Below are 17,070 nucleotides of genomic sequence, written 5' to 3'. Positions count from 1 at the left end.
TCAGCACACGAGTCATCCAACTGCATTTATTTCCTTCAAAAATAGGTGATTTCTTCGTACAAAATACCAGCCCAGTGGCTCTGCTGGGTGTTAAAAAATAGGGGATAAGGGAAAAAAAAACAGCATTTGGTCCTGGCTACTGCATTTGGAATAATTAACCACACTTTCCACATCTTCCTATCATGCCCTGCCTGGGCTGGGGGAGTCACAGCTTCCAGCTTGGGGCACAGGCATGAGCAGAGGCAACCAGAGACAAATAAAACCTCTTTTAAACTCCCCAAACCTCTTTAAAATCCCCCAAACCTCTTTTAAGGTCCCCCAAACCTCTTTAAAATCCCCCAAACCTCTTTAAAATCCCCCAAACCCAGCCCTCTTGGCCCAAAAAAGGGGGAAGGGACAGCCCCATTCCCAACGCCTCATGTCAGGATCAGGCTCAGGAGGAGCTTGGAAAGCTTGGAAGCTCCAGACCCGAGTCCCTCACTGATCCCTCCCTCCAAATGTGGGTATTTGTACAACAAATAAAAGATAAATAAATACATTTGACACTGGCACTTCAGGTAGGTCCTACAGATAAACACAGGCTGAGGTGCTGGGGGTGGAGCAGGGGGTTTGGCTGGACCCATACCAGGAAAAGCTGCCCCAACCACATCCTTTTCCCCAAAAAAAAGGAATGAACTCCTCAGAAACCCAGCTGGGAGGAACAGGGGCTCCACAGCCCCACACCTGCTTTGGTTCTCTTCAACCAGCCCAGCTTCCCTGAGGATCCCAGGGGGAAAACCTCAAATCCTTCATTTTATTTTCTGCCTGGATGATACTGTGGGTGGCCACATCCAGGGATGACCAGAAAAAACCTCACAAATGCCCTAAGGGTTGTGCTGGAAATGCAAACCAGAGTATTTATATATATGTATCTGTAGAAAGATATATCTATAGAATCAGATACAGATCTGGACATACACAGATCTATTTATATCTGTCTCTCTAGATATAGACAGAAAACTAAATATAGATATGCCTATCTAGATATATCCATTTATAGATACACATATATCACACACACACATTATAGATCATCAATCAACACTCCAAAGAGTGATTTAGCTGCTTATTAGCTAAAAAATTCACATAAAAACCAACAAAAAAATAAATTTCCCCAGGGAGGATCCTGCTGGCTTCAAGTCCAAGGGCAGAGGGCAGAGCCCCCTGAGGAGGCCTGGAAAGGGTGGAATAGGGAATGCCAGGGAATGCCAGGGAATTCTGCCCACACAGGCACAGAGGTAAACACAGCTGCCAAGGGGGCTGGACCCACGCGAGGTCAGAGCACCCCAGAAGTGCTCAGGGTGGGGTGGCCACGGCCCTAGTGGGACACCCTGCTGCTCCCAAGGGATGGTGCTGCAGAGTGCTGGAGACTCCTGCCCTCACCTTCCCCCGTCCTGCAGCTTGGGGGCTCCTGGAGATGGACAGACAGACGGACAGGCCATGCAGGGACTGCAGGGAGGGCAGGAAGGGGGTGGCAGCCAGGGCAGGAACCCCTGAGGTACCTGCATCCCTGCTGGCGCCAGGTTTGGCAGGAGGCACACAGTGCAGGGACAATGAGGGCTCCATTCCCCTTTCCTGGTGGCACAGAGGGCCTGGAGGCATCTTCAGCCCTGCTGGCCCCAGGTTTGGCAGGAGGCACACAGGACAGGGACAATGAGGGGACCTCCTCCTCTCCTGGTGGCACAGAGGGTCTGGAAGTGCCTCTGGCCCCAGATTTGTCAGGGAGCATGCAGTGCAGGGACTCTGAGGGGCCCATTCTCCTCTCCTGCTAGCACAGAAGGTCTGGAGGTACCTCTGGCCCTGCTGGCCCCAGGTTTGGCAGGAGGCACACAGTGCAGGGACTCTGAGGGGCCCATTCTCCTCTCCTGGTGGCACGGGGACTCTGGAGGTGCCTCTGGCCCTACTGGTCCCAGGTTTGGCAGGGAGCACACAGTGCAGGGACACTGAGGGGCCCATCCTCCTCTCCTGGTGGCATGGAGGGTCTGGAGGCACCTCTGGCCCTGCTGCCCTAGGTTTGGCTGGGGGCATGCAGTGAGGGACACTGAGGGGCCCATCCTCCTCTCCGGGCGGCACGGAGGGGCTGGAGGCACCGCTGCCCCCATGTTGGACAGGGAGAACACAGTGAGGGACACTGAGGGCTCCATCCCCCTCTCGTGTGTCACGGAGGCCCTGGAGGTGCCAGCAGGGCCCTCAGAAGAGGCAGGAGCCCCGTGGCCGGCCCAGCTCTGCAGCCAGGGCCCGGCTGATGCGGCTGGAGCTCAGCCTGGCGCTCTGGGCAGCCTCCACAGCCCGGCCCAGGCACCAGTTCAGCTCCTCCAGCTCCTCCAGCTCCAGGCTCAGGCGGCGCTGGTGGCCCTGGGGCCGGGGGGGACGCTCTGCCCGCCGGGGGACACCGAGGGGGACCCCGGCCAGGGCTGGGGCTGAGGTAGGAACTGCTGGGGAGCAGTAGCTGGGAAGAAGAAGGGACACGGGCTCAGTGATGGGGTCTGTGCCACCACCCCACCTTGTGTCCATCCCTCTTCCCCATCTCCTCCAGGCCCACCCCACAGCTCCACCCCCTGAACACAGAGGAGCCGGTGGCACTGTCACCCCACAGTGGATCCCTGGGGTGGGGACAGCCCCTCCTGGGTTCCCCCTCCACCCCTGGGGGATGCTGACCCCCCCTGAACCCCCTCCCAGCCCCAGGGCATCCTTACAGCATGGAGGGCACGTAAGGCACGAGGGGGACGGGTGCCAGGCAGACGGTGGCAGCAGGGGTGGCTGCCAAGTACCAAATTCCAGGTTGCTCCAGCTTCTGGGCTCCAGCCTGGGGACCTGGGGGACAGGAGCCACCAGGGACATGCTCTGCTGAGGGAGGAAGGGGGTTAGATGTCCCCATGGGGGTGCAGTGTCCCCATGGGGGTGCAGTGTCCCCAGGAGTGCCCATGGAGTGTCAGCCCCAGTGCCATCACCCCCTGTGCCACACTGGGTGGGCACAGTCCCCTGGCATCATCAGGGGGCTGAGGTGGTTCCTTGTCCCAGCAGCCAGCCCCCACATGGTGAGGAGCTGTGCCAGGCACGTGTTGCCCTTGTCACCCACCATGTGTGGCTGTGTCCCTGCTGCCCGTGGGTGCCCGGCAGGTGGGGCAGGACGTTCTCCTGGGGGTGCTGTGCTGGGGGTGCCTGGGAGTGTCACCTCCCCCAAATGCAGCTGTGGAGAGAGGACATCAGGAATGGCCCCTGCACGGCCAGCCAGGGATGGTTGGGAAGAGCTGAGTGGTTTGGGGGGATGGTGAGATGGGGAGGGGGCTTTCCCTGCAGGAAAAGGGGGGTCTGCAAAGGTGGGCTCTGCATGGGCACCTGGGACAGGGCTGGGGACAGGTGACAGTGCTGCCAGTGACACCTGGAAACCCAGGGAATCCCAGCAATCCCAGGGAATCCCAGCAATCCCAGGGAATCCCAGCTATTTCTGCCCATACAGGCACAAATGTCAAAGGGGGCTTGACCCATGCAGGACCCCCACGAGGTCAGGGCATTGCCCTGGGGGACAGTGGGGTCTGGCCAAGGGACAGGGAGGAGAGCCTCAGGCCATGAGGAATGGGTTTGTCTGTCCCCTCCCTAAGCCTCTCCAGTTAATTAATTAGGGTCATTAGCAGCTGTTAGCGGTGGTAGGGAAGGGCAGGGGCTGAGCACCACTCACCTGATGCTGTCCTGCCCCTGTGACATCGGGGACACCCCGAGGTGCCCGGCTCTTCCCGGGGTGCCGGGGTGGCACGTGGTGTCCCTGCCTGGTACCGTGTCCCTGCCAAACCCCAGCGTGAGCACGGCCAGGGTCCCCAGGGCGGGGGCAGCCACCTTCAGCCCCACCACCGACCGCCACCAGCACCCACCTGCGTGCTGTCCCCGGAATGTCACCGGCCCCGGGGCCTTCCCAAGGTGCTTGCGCAGGGCGGGGGGCGCCCGGGGCCCGGGCTCTGACTCGGAGGCTGCGGTGGAGGACAGGGAAGGGGGGTGGCATCCGCCGGGACCCAGCTGCAGACCTGCAGGACCCACCCCAGGCTGAGCGCTGCGGGCTCCGTGGGACCACCAGGACCCCAGGGTCCTGCAGCCCCACAACATTATGGGGAGGGCAAGTGGCACGCAGGGAGGAGCGTGTCCCCTCTGTCCCCACCCCACTTACCGAGGTCCAGCTCGGGCTTGCTCCGTGGCAGCGATGCCGACCTTCCCCTCCGCATGGGTGTGACCCTGGGGGCCGCCCTGCCCCGCACAGGGGGGCTCGGCTCCCTGCGCAGGGGACAGAAATGCTGTCATCACCTCCACTGTCACCACCTCCGCTGTCACCACCTCCGCTGTCACCACCTCCACCCACCAGGCTGGCAGTCCCCTCAAGCCAAACCCCTCCCTGCTTACAGCAGAGATGGGGACAGGCTGAGGCTGGGGGTGTCCCCCCTGTCACCTACCCCGAGGGTGTCGCGTCCTGCGGGGCCGATGCTCCGCTGGCCACCGGCTGCCTCCGGGCCGGGGTGACACCGGGAGTGCCTTTTCCCTCGGGGTAGCTGCGGGAGTGGCACAGGCTCTCCTCCAGCCTCCGCCGCAGCCGCCACACCTCGTCCTGCAGCGCCCGGATGGCCTGGCTGCCCCAGGACACATGTCCCAGTGAGGGGGGGCAGCCAGCAGGGACCCCAGCGGTGCTGGTGGCCCTTGGGGAGCATCAGCACCCCCCTCCCAGATCCCCCTGGGACCCCCCGCCAAAACCAAGCCTGGGCTGGCATCCAGTGCCCTGTGGGTGCCTTTGGGGGGGTCCCTGTGTCACCCACGGGGGTCTGGCCTGGTTTGGGGTGCTGGGACACAGCCACTCACTCGCGCTCCAGACGGGAGCCCAGCAGGTCACAGTGAGCCGGGTCGAGGGACGGCAGGTCGGGGGACAGGAGGGTGGGGGATGGCGTCTGGGGGGAGGGCAGGGGGCTGGTGGGGCTCCTGGCCATGGCTGGGGGGTGGCCACCGGCGCTGGCACAGCTCCTGGCTGCCACCTCTGAGTCCGTGTGAGCTGGGGAGCAAGGGGAGCACAGTGAGCTGGGACCGTCGAGCAGAGACTGGAACACACCTCCCTCCAGGGAGGGTGACATCAGCACCACGAGGAGGGCTGGGAACCCCAACAACCAGAGCCACAGAGCCAGGGCCCCCAGATCTCTCACCCTCGCCGAGTCCTGTGTACTCACTGCCATCACCGTCGGGGTCTGGCCCCACCTCGCTGCCCTCAGCCCAGCGAGGGGGGGAGCTGGTCCGAGAGGGGCTGCTGGGGGGCCCCCCTGTGCCCTCCGGGAGGTAGATGCCCATCAGTGCCGTCTCCGAGGGAAGCGGGGTCATCTCTCTCTCCCGTGGGGAACAGAAGCTGCTGGGGATGGGGACGGAGGGTCCCAGAGAGCCCGGAGCCCTGCGGAAGGGATGGGTCATGTGGGCAGCCCCAGGGCTCCCCCTGGCCACGGGAGCTTGTCTTTTTTAAAAGAGCTACTCTTTTTAAACTATCTTCTTTTTATATCCCAAGAGCATCATCATGGCAACACACTGTGAGGAAGAGTACGCTTACTGCAGTGTGAGTTGAAGAAAGTGTTGCTAGCTCAGGTACCAGGAAACTGATTCCAAAAGATGATTCTCAGCAAAGCTGATAGAATCATTGAATTGCAGGACAGCAGCTTGGGTTGGAAGGAACTGAAAAATCATCTGCACATCTCCAACCCTGCTCCCCACACCCTCGGTGCCTCTCCTGCCATCCCTGCTCCTCAAATCCCCCAAATCCCGTGGGCAGAGCCATACCTGGGGCCGGGGGGATGGTGCTCGGGGGTGTGCACTGGGGGTGACACCCTGCTGGCCTCCGAGCCCACGAAGCCACTGTCGGTCTCTGGGGACACGATGCGCTGCTGCTCCTGCAGAGGGACAGCAGGGTGGGTGCCCAGCAGCCCGGGGGGCTCTGGGAGGGTCCCAGGCAGGGATCCACAGTCCCAGGGACTCACCTTGCGGGGCCCGGGCTGGGTGGCATCGCTGCCTGTCCCACCGAGGGACAGGGACACCTGTGGTGGCCCAGGGACCCCCAGGGGGGGCTTGGCAGAGGCTGGTGGCTCCTCAGCAGTGGCAGGGGAGGGGTGGCCCAGTGTCTCCTCCAGGTTTGGGGGTTCTCTGGGGGGAAGGGTCGCAGCTCTTCTCTGTGGAAGGCGCCTGTGGGGAGGGGATGGAGAGGGAATGATGGGGCAGAGAAACCCCAGACACGGGGAAATGTCCTGGTCCAGCTCTGCCATGGAGGAGGCCCCATGGTAAAACTGTTAACCCCAAGGTAAATAAAACTGGAGATCTGACATCAAACCTGCTCACCCCTGCCTCCACAGCACTTACAAGGCCAAGGGCTCGAGGTTGGGCTCCTCCTCGAGTGACCGTGTCCTGCAGGGGACCTTGCTGGGGCCACCGTCCCCTGCCGTGGGTGCATCCACCTCCTCCTGGGACTGGCTCCCCACCAGGCTCAGCCGCTCCAGGCTCAGCGACTCCGGCAAGGACTTGAAGTGCTTGTACCTGGGGGGACCCACGGGCAGGAGCAGGCGGCTTTGGGGACATGCCCTGTGCCCGTGCCCCCCCTGCCCCGCTGTGAGGGCACTCACTGCTCCAGCAGGTCCCCAAAATCCTCCTCCACTTGGCGCTGCTTGTGCCAGAGGGGCCAGGGCAGCCCCCCTGCCACCCCCTCGCTGTCCCCTGCTGTCCCCTGAGGATCCTCCACCAGCGCAGGGCTCTGTGGGCACAAGGGGGTGAGAGGGGCAACCCCCCATGAATGCAGTGGGGTGGGGAACCTTTGCACCCCCAGCTCACCTCGGGGCATGGGGAGTGGGCGGCCGGTGGTGGGCACAGGGCTGGGGGGCAGGGGGGCTGCAGAGGGTGCTGAGGGGGGGGCTGAGGGAGGGGCTGCCGCCTGGCCCCCGGCTCCAGCCGCTCCTTCAGCCCCTCCAGGCGCAGCCCCAGGCGGTAAATCTCCCCTTCCACTGCCCTGCAAGACACCAGCCATCAGTGCGGGGGGGACAGCGACCCCCGGGGACTCTCCGGGGGCTCTGGGGAGGGGGTGTCAGGGGGATGGAGGCTGTACCGGTCAGGATCAAAGCCCCCTGCAGTCGCTGGGAGCTGCTGCCAGCCCCGCAGGTATTCCCGCTCCAGGGCATCCTGCGCGTCCTTCAGCATCCTCATCCTCTGCGGCACAAGAGCGGTGTCCGAGCCTGTCCAATGGGCCCCGGGCATGCCCCATGCCCCCAGGCTGGGGTCGGGGAAGGGGCTGACGCACCTGGAGCTGTTCCGAGGGTGTGGGGGTCCCTGCACGCACCCAGCTTTCGAAGGATTCCACCTGGCCGGAGTTGTATGGGCTGAGCATGGCCCTGCTGTGCCCCCTCTGCACCCCCTAGACCCCCCATATGAAGCATCCCCAGGGACTGCTCCAGTGCAATCCCCCACTGCAGCCCTTTCCTTTCCTTTCCTTTCCTTTCCTTTCCTTTCCTTTCCTTTCCTTTCCTTTCCTTTCCTTTCCTTTCCCTTTCTCCTTCCCCAGCACCCCACAACACTCCCCCTCCCCACAGCATCTCCCCCAACCCCTCTGATCCAGATCCCCTCCACAGCTGCCCCCCAGCAGCGCCTCCCCAGCTTATCCCCATAGTCCCCCCTCAAAACTCTCCCCAAATCCCCTCCCTGCAGCCAGCACTCCCCAAAACCCCTATTCCACGCAGCCCCTCAGCACCCCCCTCTACAGCTCCCAATTCCCACACCTCTCCACGCCCAGCCCCCAGCAGCCCCCCTACCTGTGCCTGCAGCCTGCGGCTCTGCCCTGCCAGGGCCCGGGTGAGCCGGGGGCCGGGGCAGCAGCACGGCCCGGGGCAGGTGGGGCAGCACCCCCCGGGCAGAGGAGGGGACCGAGGCTGGGGTGAACCCCCCTGCTCTGATGGTCCTGGGGCTGCAGCTGCGAGAAAACACGAGGACAATGACACTGCAGCAGTGGTGACACCAGCATGGGGAAGGGGCTGTGGGGGACAATCCTCCCAGAAGCAGAGCAGGAGGGCCGTAAGCAGGACAGGGGAGAGAGAGGTGTGGGGCTGTGGGATATGGATCAACACACCTGTGAGGTGTGGGGCTCTGGGATGTGGGATGTGGATCAACACACCTGTGAGGTGTGGGGCTCTGGGATGTGGGATGTGGATCAACACACCTGTGAGGTGTGGGGCTGTGGGATGTGGATCAACACACCTGCGAGGTGTGGGGCTGTGGGATATGGATCAACACACCTGCGAGGTGTGGGGCTCTGGGATGTGGGTCAACACACCTGCGAGGTGTGGGGCTCTGGGATGTGGGATGTGGATCAACACACCTGCAAGGTGTGGGGCTCTGGGATGTGGACCAACACACCTGCAGCTGGCGAGGCCGGGGCTGTGGCCGGGGCTGTGGCCATGCCCAGAGCCGCTGTCCGTGCCTGTGGGATGCTCAGGGTCATCACTCGGCTCCCGGTGGCCACGGTGCCCACGGCGAGGCTGCGGCTGGGCTGGGGCGGGTCGGAGAACAGGCTCACCTGGGCAGGGAGAGCGGGTTTGGGCAGCCAGCCCGCACCCCGACCCACCCACCGTGCCCCGGGGCACCCTGAAGCACCCCATGGGCACAGCAGTGGGTGCGGTGAAGGTGGGGACACGCGTGCGGGGGGGCGGCTGGCACAGCCCTGCCTCAGTTTCCCCACCCACGCGGTGGCAGAGGTGACACGGGGACGCGCTTCCTGCCATCTCAGAGACGTGTCCCGCCATTCCGGGGACAATCGGGCTGAGCCACCGCCCTGGCACGGAGGGGACCGTGCCAGACGAGGGGGGCGCCATGCTCCCCGGGCTGCTGTGGGCTCTGCGGCGGCCTCAACCCCGTCCCTGGGCTGGGACCGCTCAACCGCAGCTCCCCGGGAGGAGGAAAAGGAGGGAGGCCGGGGGAGGAAGGCACAACTCATAACTTCAGGGAGGGGGGAGCAGAGAGGGGAACCCCCCCAGGCGTCCTGAAGCCCCCACCCACCCTGGCGCCCAGGCGCAGCTGGTCGATGGTGTTCTCAGCCTCGGCGTACTTGGTCAGCAGCTTGTGGTAATCGTCCTGCAGGGAGGGGACACCAGTGGGGGACAGCACCCGGCACGGGGGATGCCCGAGGGGTGGGTGCTAAAGGGGGGAGGCAGCCCTGTGTGGGGACAGCACGGAGGGGCAGTCCCATGGGTGGACTGCAGGAACCCCCTCTCCGAAACACCCAACCCCTCTGTGCAGATGTGACCCCCTTTTCTCCGCGTGGGGAGAGCCCCCTGTCCTCCCAGGAGGACAAACATCCTGAGGGTCACAAGCTCTGTGGGGGTGACCACCATCCCGGGGGGACACGAGCATCCTGTCCCCAGGCTGAGCACTGCCCACATCCCTGCTCCTTCCCTCCTCGCCAGCTCCATGCAGGAACCGGGAAAGGGTGACCAGCACCACACCCCTATGGATGCCCCAGAGGCAGGGACACCCCCATGTCCCCCCACCCTGCAGACCCTCCCAGTACGGCTGAACGGGGGGAGCCGGGCGTTACCTGGAGCTGCTGCACCAGCGCCGTGGCTTGTCTGGGGGACCTGAACTCCTGCGGCAGGCCGGCCGTGCTGGGGGGCTGCGGGGACGCCCCCTCGCCGCTGCTCAGCAGCACCTCCCGGACGATCTCGGCCGGGGATTTGAAGCCGATGGGGCCGCGGGGGCGGGCGGGCAGCACCCGGCCCCGGGGCGGGCGGTAGCTCTGGTCGAACTTCACCCGCGCCTCCACCTTGGACAGGTCGGGCAGGGGGTGGTTGAGGCGCCCTCGGCCGTACTGGGTGCCCTCGGTGCCCGTTCCCGAGGGATCCTTTGTCCCTTTGGCACCCGTTCGCCTCCGGGGGCTCAGGGACCGCGACTGCCGGGCGGGCTTGGGGGGCACCACGGCGGGCGCTGCTTTCTTGGGCACCCGGGATCTGCCGTGCCCTTGGGGTGCCGGGGCATTCCCGGCGCCCTGGGGCTGCCCGGTGGGTGCCGAGCCAGCAGGTGCCATCCCTGTGCCAGCTCTCAGGGGCTCGGGCACACGCTCGGGGCTGGGGCCATCGGGGGAGAGCTGCGGGGGGAGGCTCCGTCTCGGGCTCCACTCCTGCCTGTGCCCCCCGATGGTGTCCCCGGCCGTGCCCCAGCCCCGGTGCTGGCGGGACGGGGTGCCAGGGCCAGGGCTGGTGTCTGAGAGCCCTGAGGTGTCACCCCCGTCCGTGCTGCAGCCCCGGGGCCGGCACAGAGCCCGGCCGGCCCTCACGGCCTCGGGGCTGCCGCTGGAGCCCGAGCCCCAGCAGCCCCCAGAGGACAGCTCGGGGTCGGGGTCCCCATCGCTCTCCGCCCCCCAGGGCCCCTCGTCCGCCCCGGAGCTGCCCCGCTCCTCATCCTCCTCGGCCGGCTCCTGCCGCGGGTGCCACGGCCCCTCCTGTGCCGGGGACCCCTCCTCCAGCTCCTCACTGCCACCTGCAAAACAGCGGCACAGCGGGGCTGTGGCCACTCACGCCCAGCCGGTGTCCCCGGCCCCCCCTCTCCAGCAGCTCCGGCGACGTTTGGGACCACCCCTTGTGGGCAGGACTCACCCCACGGGGGGCTCCTGGCACCCTCCCCCAGGCCGATGACCCCATCCTCGTCCATCCGCCTTTCAAAGTCGTCTTCTTCCTCCTCCTCCTCCTCCTCCTCGCCGTGCCAGCGCGTCAGCTCTGTTTGTGTCCAGCGCAGCCATGGTGCCGGGCTGGCCATGGCCCCTCACTTGTGTCGCTTCATGGCCCGGCGGCGGTGGCGGCGGGCTGGGGACCTCCTTGTCGCGAATGTAGGTCACAGCATCGCCGCCGCGTCCTGGGGGCGCCGGGGGAGAGGGAGGCATGCTCAGCGGGACATGGTGGGCTCTGTTTGATGTGTCTTCCCTGTCCCCCAAATCCCGGGGACAACAACAACCCCCGATGACGGTGGGGACACCCTCGGATCAGACCCCCCCACCTCTGCATCCCACCCTGAAGCTGGAGCTGCCACATCTCTGCCAGGTCCTCGTGGGGAAGGAGCCCCTCAGGGCCACCCCAAAAGGTTTGTCCCCCCACCCCCGGGAACACCCAGGCCATGCTGGCACCCTGTGGATGTCACCCCAGCTGGGCAGCCACACCCTGGGGACCGCCAGCAGTGCTGGGGGGGCAGGAGCACCCCAAAGAGCCCTCTGGATGTGGGGTCACAGCAGAGACCTGATACAAAAATTCCCATGATGATCCCAAAGCATGAGCTCCCCCTTCACCCCCGCACGGGGTTTCCACCAGCAGCCGGATGCCAAAACCCCAAATGTGGAGTGTGGCAAGAAAGGCCACGGGGTTTCCAACCCCTCTGCTGGATTGGAGCCCCATAAGCCCAAATTTTGGCTTGGGGGGTCAAACCAGGCACCTCCAGCCCCATGCAGGGACACTCACCCTGTACCAGCAGCCTCAGGACATCCCCATCACTGTGACCCCATGAAAACCGAGCGCCCCGAAACCTTCCTGTGCCTGTGGGGCAGCCCAGCTTTTGCAGAAGGAGGAAATGATGTTTCCTGCAAGTTTGCAGGTGGCCACAAAAGTTTTAACCCCATCCGGCCCTGCGCAGTGGGGGCTGAACTCTCCTCCTGCAGCATTTTCTATCAAAACCTTTATTTTTTAATCCATTTCAGAGCAAAATGCCGTAGGAAGAGAGGGGAGGGAGATCCCTGGGACCATCAGCAGTTGGCCCATAAAACATCAGCACAAAGATTTTCCAGGAGACCTAAATTAAGCTTTAAAGCCCCAAAATTCAGCCATCCTTAGAAATTCCCCCAGATTTCCACAGGGAGGGTCCAGCTGGCCCCAGCCTGGGATGCTGCTCACACTCCCAGGGGTGCTGTGGCTGCACCCAGGCACTGTGGCCTGTCTTGGCACATTCACAGGCAGCCAATTAAGCCAGCTCGTTAATGTGTAATTAGTGGCACGCAGAGGACAGCTTGACGAGCTAATGAAACCACAGCATGATGCCTGGGGTGGCTGCTCTTAGCCAGAGGGTGCTGTGGTGATTTTGGGCTGCTGTGGTGATTTTGGGGTGCTGCTGGCTGGGGGATGGGGGTGATGAGGAGTAAACCTATCCACAGCACCCACATGCTCTGGGAAAAGTCCTCTGATCCTCTCCCAAGCCTCAGTTCTGCAAATTCCTTGGGTGTTTGTGAGGTTTGAGGTTATTTTCCAGCCCTGCCTGGCATCAAGGGCATCATCCTTGCACCAGCCTTGCTCCCAGCCCTGCCTGCATCCTTGGGGATTTCAAGCAGGAGCAAACCCCAAAGCATCCCTTAGGGTCTTGCAAACCTCCTGGGGGGTTTGCATGAGGTTTTCTCCCCCACAGTGAGTGGATAACTCCATTCCCTACACCTGGAGATGCTCCACAGCTTCTCATGCCACCGGGGCTGCCCACAGGATTCTTCAGACTCTGAGCTACTGAAACCAAAGAGGGATTTTGGCTTTAGCTCCTCCCTGGGCTGGGATGTTTCCAGCCCCAAGTCCTTACACACATCCCAGAGATCCCCACCAAGTGCCTCCCATCCCACCTGGAGCTCTGCAGGATCCCAGAGCCATGAGGAGCCCCAAACACCACGCTCAGGATTCCCACAGGAGAGTGCTGGGTGAAAGGAGCCTGGGTGTAGGATTGTGTTTGCTATTGACACAGTGACCAAATTATTCTTTGTCTACTTAAAAAGGCAAAAAAAGCCCAAAAGTTGCTCTCCTCAATTGGGTAAAAAGACACCTCACAAGACCTTTAGGACTTCACCTCAAACCTGGGGCTGCCCAATTAGACAAAGGCCAAAAACTCCCACCTAAGTAATTCACTAAAAAAAGAAGAGAACAAAGGAAATAATTGCTTTTGTGGAGTGTCTTAACAAAACCCAAAAACCTCTTACCCCTAACTCAGTTTTTCTCTACAAGACCTTTATTATTTTGCCTTTTATTAAATTTTTTCTGTTTCCAACGCTACCTAAAAAACCATCCTACTAATTTTATATCATTAAAAGTAACTAAACTATCTCAAGTGTAATAAATTCTCTAAGAGCTCCTAAGACCTAACTCAAAAAAACTCCATCACCTGGGGGTCCCGTTCTCTTGGGATAAAGGCAGTTAAAACATTCCCAACCCATTTCTGGTGTTTTTTTAACCCCATCCCAGGCAAGGGATGGGGATTTTGCATCTCTTGAAGGAGGCCATGCCTAACCCACATTTTGTCACCCCATTTCTGAGCAGTGATTCCCACATGCACAGCCCACAGCAGCTGCAGTCCAAACCCAGCCACAGTTATTGCTTTCCCAGAAAATCCCTCTGCTGATGGGCATGGTGGCAAGAGCAAAAACACTCAGATTCTTTTCCCCCCTCTAAGTGATTTTCTCCCTGTTATGGGAGCACAGAAAAGCTTGAAAAATGATGTGGCTTCATGCTCAGCAGCCACAAATCAAACGAAAACAATCCCAAATGTGTGTGCAGAAATGTGCCCATATATTTTAATTTTCCTCTTTGAAAGCCAGGATTTTTTGCAACAGGCAACTGGGAAAAAAAGCTAAAAAGAAATTTAAAAGCCTCAGCTAAAAAACCCTGAACTCTGCTCTGCACCAGCCCCTCCAGGCCTCTCCTGCCCTACAAATCCCAGCCAGGGCTGTCCCAAATTGCGGCTCAGGGCAGAGGGGCTCAGCTGAGGGGGGGATGCTGCCAGCAGTGCTGGGTGCTGCCAGGTCTGTCTGTCCTTCCTGAATCCTTTCTGCAGGCAGCAATCCCATCCCTGTCCCATTCCCTGCCCTGATCCCATCCCATCCCTGTCCCACTCCCTGCCTGGATCCCATCCCAGATCCCATCCCTGTCCCGATCCCATCCCTGCCCCACTCCCTGCCCCACTCCCTGTCCTGATCCCATCCCTGATCCACTCCCTGCCCTGATCCCATCTCATCCCTGTCCCACTCCCTGCCTGGATCCCATCCCAGATCCCATCCCTGTCCCGATCCCATCCCTGCCCCACTCCCTGCCCCACTCCCTGTCCTGATCCCATCCCTGTCCCACTCCCTGCCCTGATCCCATCCCATCCCTGATCCACTCCCTGCCCTGATCCCATCCCTGCCCCATCCCATTCCATCCCTGATGCACTCCCTGTCCTGATCCCATCCCTGATGCACTCCCTGTCCTGATCCCATCCCTGTCCCACTCCCTGCCCCGATCCCATCCCTGTCCCACTCCCTGCCCCATCCCATCCCTGATCCCATCCCTGCCCCACTCCCTGCCTGGATCCCATCCCTGCCCCACTCCCTGTCCCATCCCATCCCTGATCCCATCCTTGTCCCACTCCCTGCCCCATAATATCCCTGATCCCATCCCTGTCCCATCCCTGTCCCAATCCCATCCCTGTCTCACTCCCTGTCCCATCCCTGCCCTGGTCCCATCCCATCCCATCCCTGCCCCGATCCCATCCCATCCCATCCCATCCCATCCCATCCCTGCCCTGATCCCATCCCTGTCCCACTCCCTGCCCCATCCCTGTCCCATCCCTGCCCCGATCCCATCCCTGTCTCACTCCCTGCCCCGGGCAAAGACCGAGGTGCGAGGCTGATCCCGCCCAGCTCATCCTGCGTGGGCAGGGAAGCAGCAGCCATCCAGGCCAGCACGGAGCCATCGTGGCTCCTGGCTTTATCAGTGCTGACAGCAGAGGAGACAGGAGCATCCTCCGCCCCAGGGCTCGCTCGGTGACAGGGAAGGGGGGGTCAGGGCTGCTGTCACTCTGCCTTCACTGCCTTGTCAGCCCCGGGAAGAGCAGGGGGGATTGGGGGGCTCTAAACCCCGCAGCTCCATCTCCACATTCTCTGAGTGATGTGGAATTACCCTCCTGCCCTGTGTCCCAAAATTCCTTTGCCTGGGATGGGTTAAAGCCCCTCCTGCACATCCGTGCCCATCTGGGATGCAGGGGGGGCTAAACCCCCGTCCCAGGCCCTTGCATGGATGTTTTGCATCTCTTTTAGAGAGGTTTGAAGGAGGCCAGAACGGCCTCGGGCTGAAACTTGGCAAGGCATGTCTGCGCTCCAGGAGGGAGAAATTCCTGGTGTATAAACCCTTTTTTAAAGCCCACAGAGCCCCGTTTTAATAGCCATGAAAGAGGGCAGAGAAGCGGAAACGCTGCGTTCTCAGTTTGCATTATTTCCTACTAGAACAAGGGAGGGACCATCACAGCGAGGAAGAGCCTGACAAACCCCACTGGTCCTCTGAAAGCACACGCCTGTCACCATCACTGCAAAGCCCACGTGTCACCCCAATTCCAGCAGCTCCAGGGGCCACGTCCCCCCCAGTCCCCCCATACTGCCACACCCCCACGGAGAGGCACCAAAACACCATGGAAATGTCATTTTTCCATCACTTGCACCCAAGCAAAGCCCGACAAGACAGAGAACTCTTCTTTCCTCCCTCCTCCCTGGCACACGGACCCTCCTGTCCTGGCTGGGGTGCATCCCCGGGCTGCGGGGCTGGGGGTGGATGGCTGTTATGCCCTGAAGGACAGACAGCCTTAATGCCCTGAAGGACAGACAGCCTTAATCCCCGTCTGGAGAGCGCTGCCGCTGTCCCCGGCACAGCCGCTGCCACGGAGATCCCTTCTTAGCACCGGGCAGAGAGGGAGCAGGGACAAGGCCGGGGAGATTGTGCTGAGCTGAACCAGCCCCGGCTTCCCTGTGCCACGGCCTCAACCTCCCACAGCAAAGAATTCATCCCCAATATCCCATCCAGCCCCGCTCTTTGTCAGTTTGAAGCCATTCCCCGTGTCCTGTCCCTCCATCCCTTGTCCCTCCCCGGCTCTCCTGGAGCCCCTTTAGGCACTGGGAGCGGCTCTGAGCTCTCCCTGGAGCTTTTTCATCCCCATCACTCCTGCCCTGCCGCGCTCCCTGCCTGCCCTTGAACTTTAAGAAGCGATTTCAGCCCTGTCCGGAAGGCACCGAGCGGCTGCGGCCGAGCACGGGACACCCGCGACACCCTCGGGCACCGGCGGCTGCCATGAACACGGCTGCCCTTTAAATAAAACACGGAACTGAAGCTGAACCGGCCCCGCCGACTCACCCGGAGGAGCCGGCGGCAGCTCCCGGCGCGGCAGCCTCCGAGAGCCCCGGCCGAGCCTCCGAGCCGCCTCCGCAGCCCCTGACGAAACTCTGCCGGAATCCTCCGGCCCCGGCGGGGAGGAGGCACTGTCAGAAGCAAAGTTCTGACAAGTTTCCTCGGGGCCACGGAGGCTGCGATGGCGCGGGGAGGACACGCCTCGGTCAGGAGCGGCGTGTCCCGCATCCTCCCGCCGTGTCCCGCACCCTCCCGCCGTGTCCCGTGTCCTCGGCCGCAGCGACCCTGCCAGGGCTCGGGGTGCCCTCTCTCCGCGCAGGGACCCCAGCAGCTCCCGGCTGCGAGCCAGCCCTGCCCGAGCCGGGCTCAGCAAAGCCGGGCTCAGCAGAGCCGGGAGCTCTGGATGCGGCCCCGGGATGGGGCCCGCGGGCTGCGCCTCCAGCTGTGCCTCCAGCTGTGGCTCCGGCGGAGCCCCGGGGGCTCTCTCCTTCCTTCCAGCTGCAGCAGGGGCTGCAGGGAGCAGCCCAGCCGTTCCCAGCCCCCTCGGGCACAGCTGGGGCACATCTGGCCCGCGGACACCACTGGAGCGGCGCCTTCACCCCGCGCTGCCCACCTGTAGGGAGAGCCCGGCCGGCGCCTCCTCGGCCGGCGCTGGGCGGCTCCGGTCCCGATCCTGGTTCTGGTCCCGATCTCGGTCCTGATCCCGGTCCCAGTCCCGATCCAGCCCGGCCCGGCCCCGCCGGACAAAAGCGCGGCCCGCGGCGCCAGGGGGCGTGGCCTCCCCTTATTAGCATACCCGCCGCACTCCGCCAATCCGCGCGCGGAGCGAGAGGTCGTCAGCATAAACCCCGCCCATCTTTTATTTGCATATCCCGCCGCTGACGGCCAA

At 62.7% G+C, this 17,070-nt stretch overlaps 1 protein-coding gene across 7 annotated transcripts; it reads right to left on the bottom strand.

Annotated features, from left to right (window-relative positions):
- Positions 1 to 12: 12 nt before the first annotated feature.
- Positions 13 to 16,984, bottom strand: AKNA (AT-hook transcription factor). Of its 7 annotated transcripts, XR_011683618.1 has the most exons (24): positions 16,795 to 16,984; positions 10,674 to 10,929; positions 9,620 to 10,557; positions 9,082 to 9,156; positions 8,443 to 8,602; positions 7,842 to 7,999; positions 7,334 to 7,393; positions 7,142 to 7,242; positions 6,871 to 7,045; positions 6,666 to 6,793; positions 6,406 to 6,579; positions 6,030 to 6,231; positions 5,833 to 5,942; positions 5,238 to 5,452; positions 4,879 to 5,065; positions 4,479 to 4,652; positions 4,199 to 4,302; positions 3,909 to 4,058; positions 3,719 to 3,820; positions 3,119 to 3,229; positions 2,736 to 2,886; positions 2,130 to 2,488; positions 1,944 to 2,031; positions 13 to 1,652 (listed from the first exon to the last, which is right to left on the bottom strand). XR_011683618.1 is itself a non-coding variant. In XM_071453768.1 (22 exons), the coding sequence occupies exons 2-22, from the start codon at positions 10,831 to 10,833 to the stop codon at positions 2,230 to 2,232; spliced, it is 3,894 nt and encodes a 1,297-aa protein (XP_071309869.1). In that variant the 5' UTR covers positions 10,834 to 10,929; positions 16,795 to 16,984; the 3' UTR covers positions 13 to 2,229. The 7 variants fall into 7 exon arrangements, 2 of the variants coding, with proteins under 2 accessions (XP_071309869.1, XP_071309870.1); XR_011683614.1 differs by having other exon boundaries at positions 13 to 303; positions 345 to 2,488; XR_011683615.1 differs by having other exon boundaries at positions 1,944 to 2,488.
- Between the last annotated feature and the right edge of the window lie 86 nt (positions 16,985 to 17,070).

This window comes from Agelaius tricolor, unplaced genomic scaffold (genome assembly GCF_023055355.1).
Source record: "Agelaius tricolor isolate 1412-34295 unplaced genomic scaffold, bAgeTri1.0.p SCAF_37, whole genome shotgun sequence".
NCBI lineage: Eukaryota > Metazoa > Chordata > Aves > Passeriformes > Icteridae > Agelaius > Agelaius tricolor.
The sequence above is the reverse complement of the archived record's forward strand: the minus strand, read 5'-3'. Positions and strand labels throughout refer to the sequence as shown.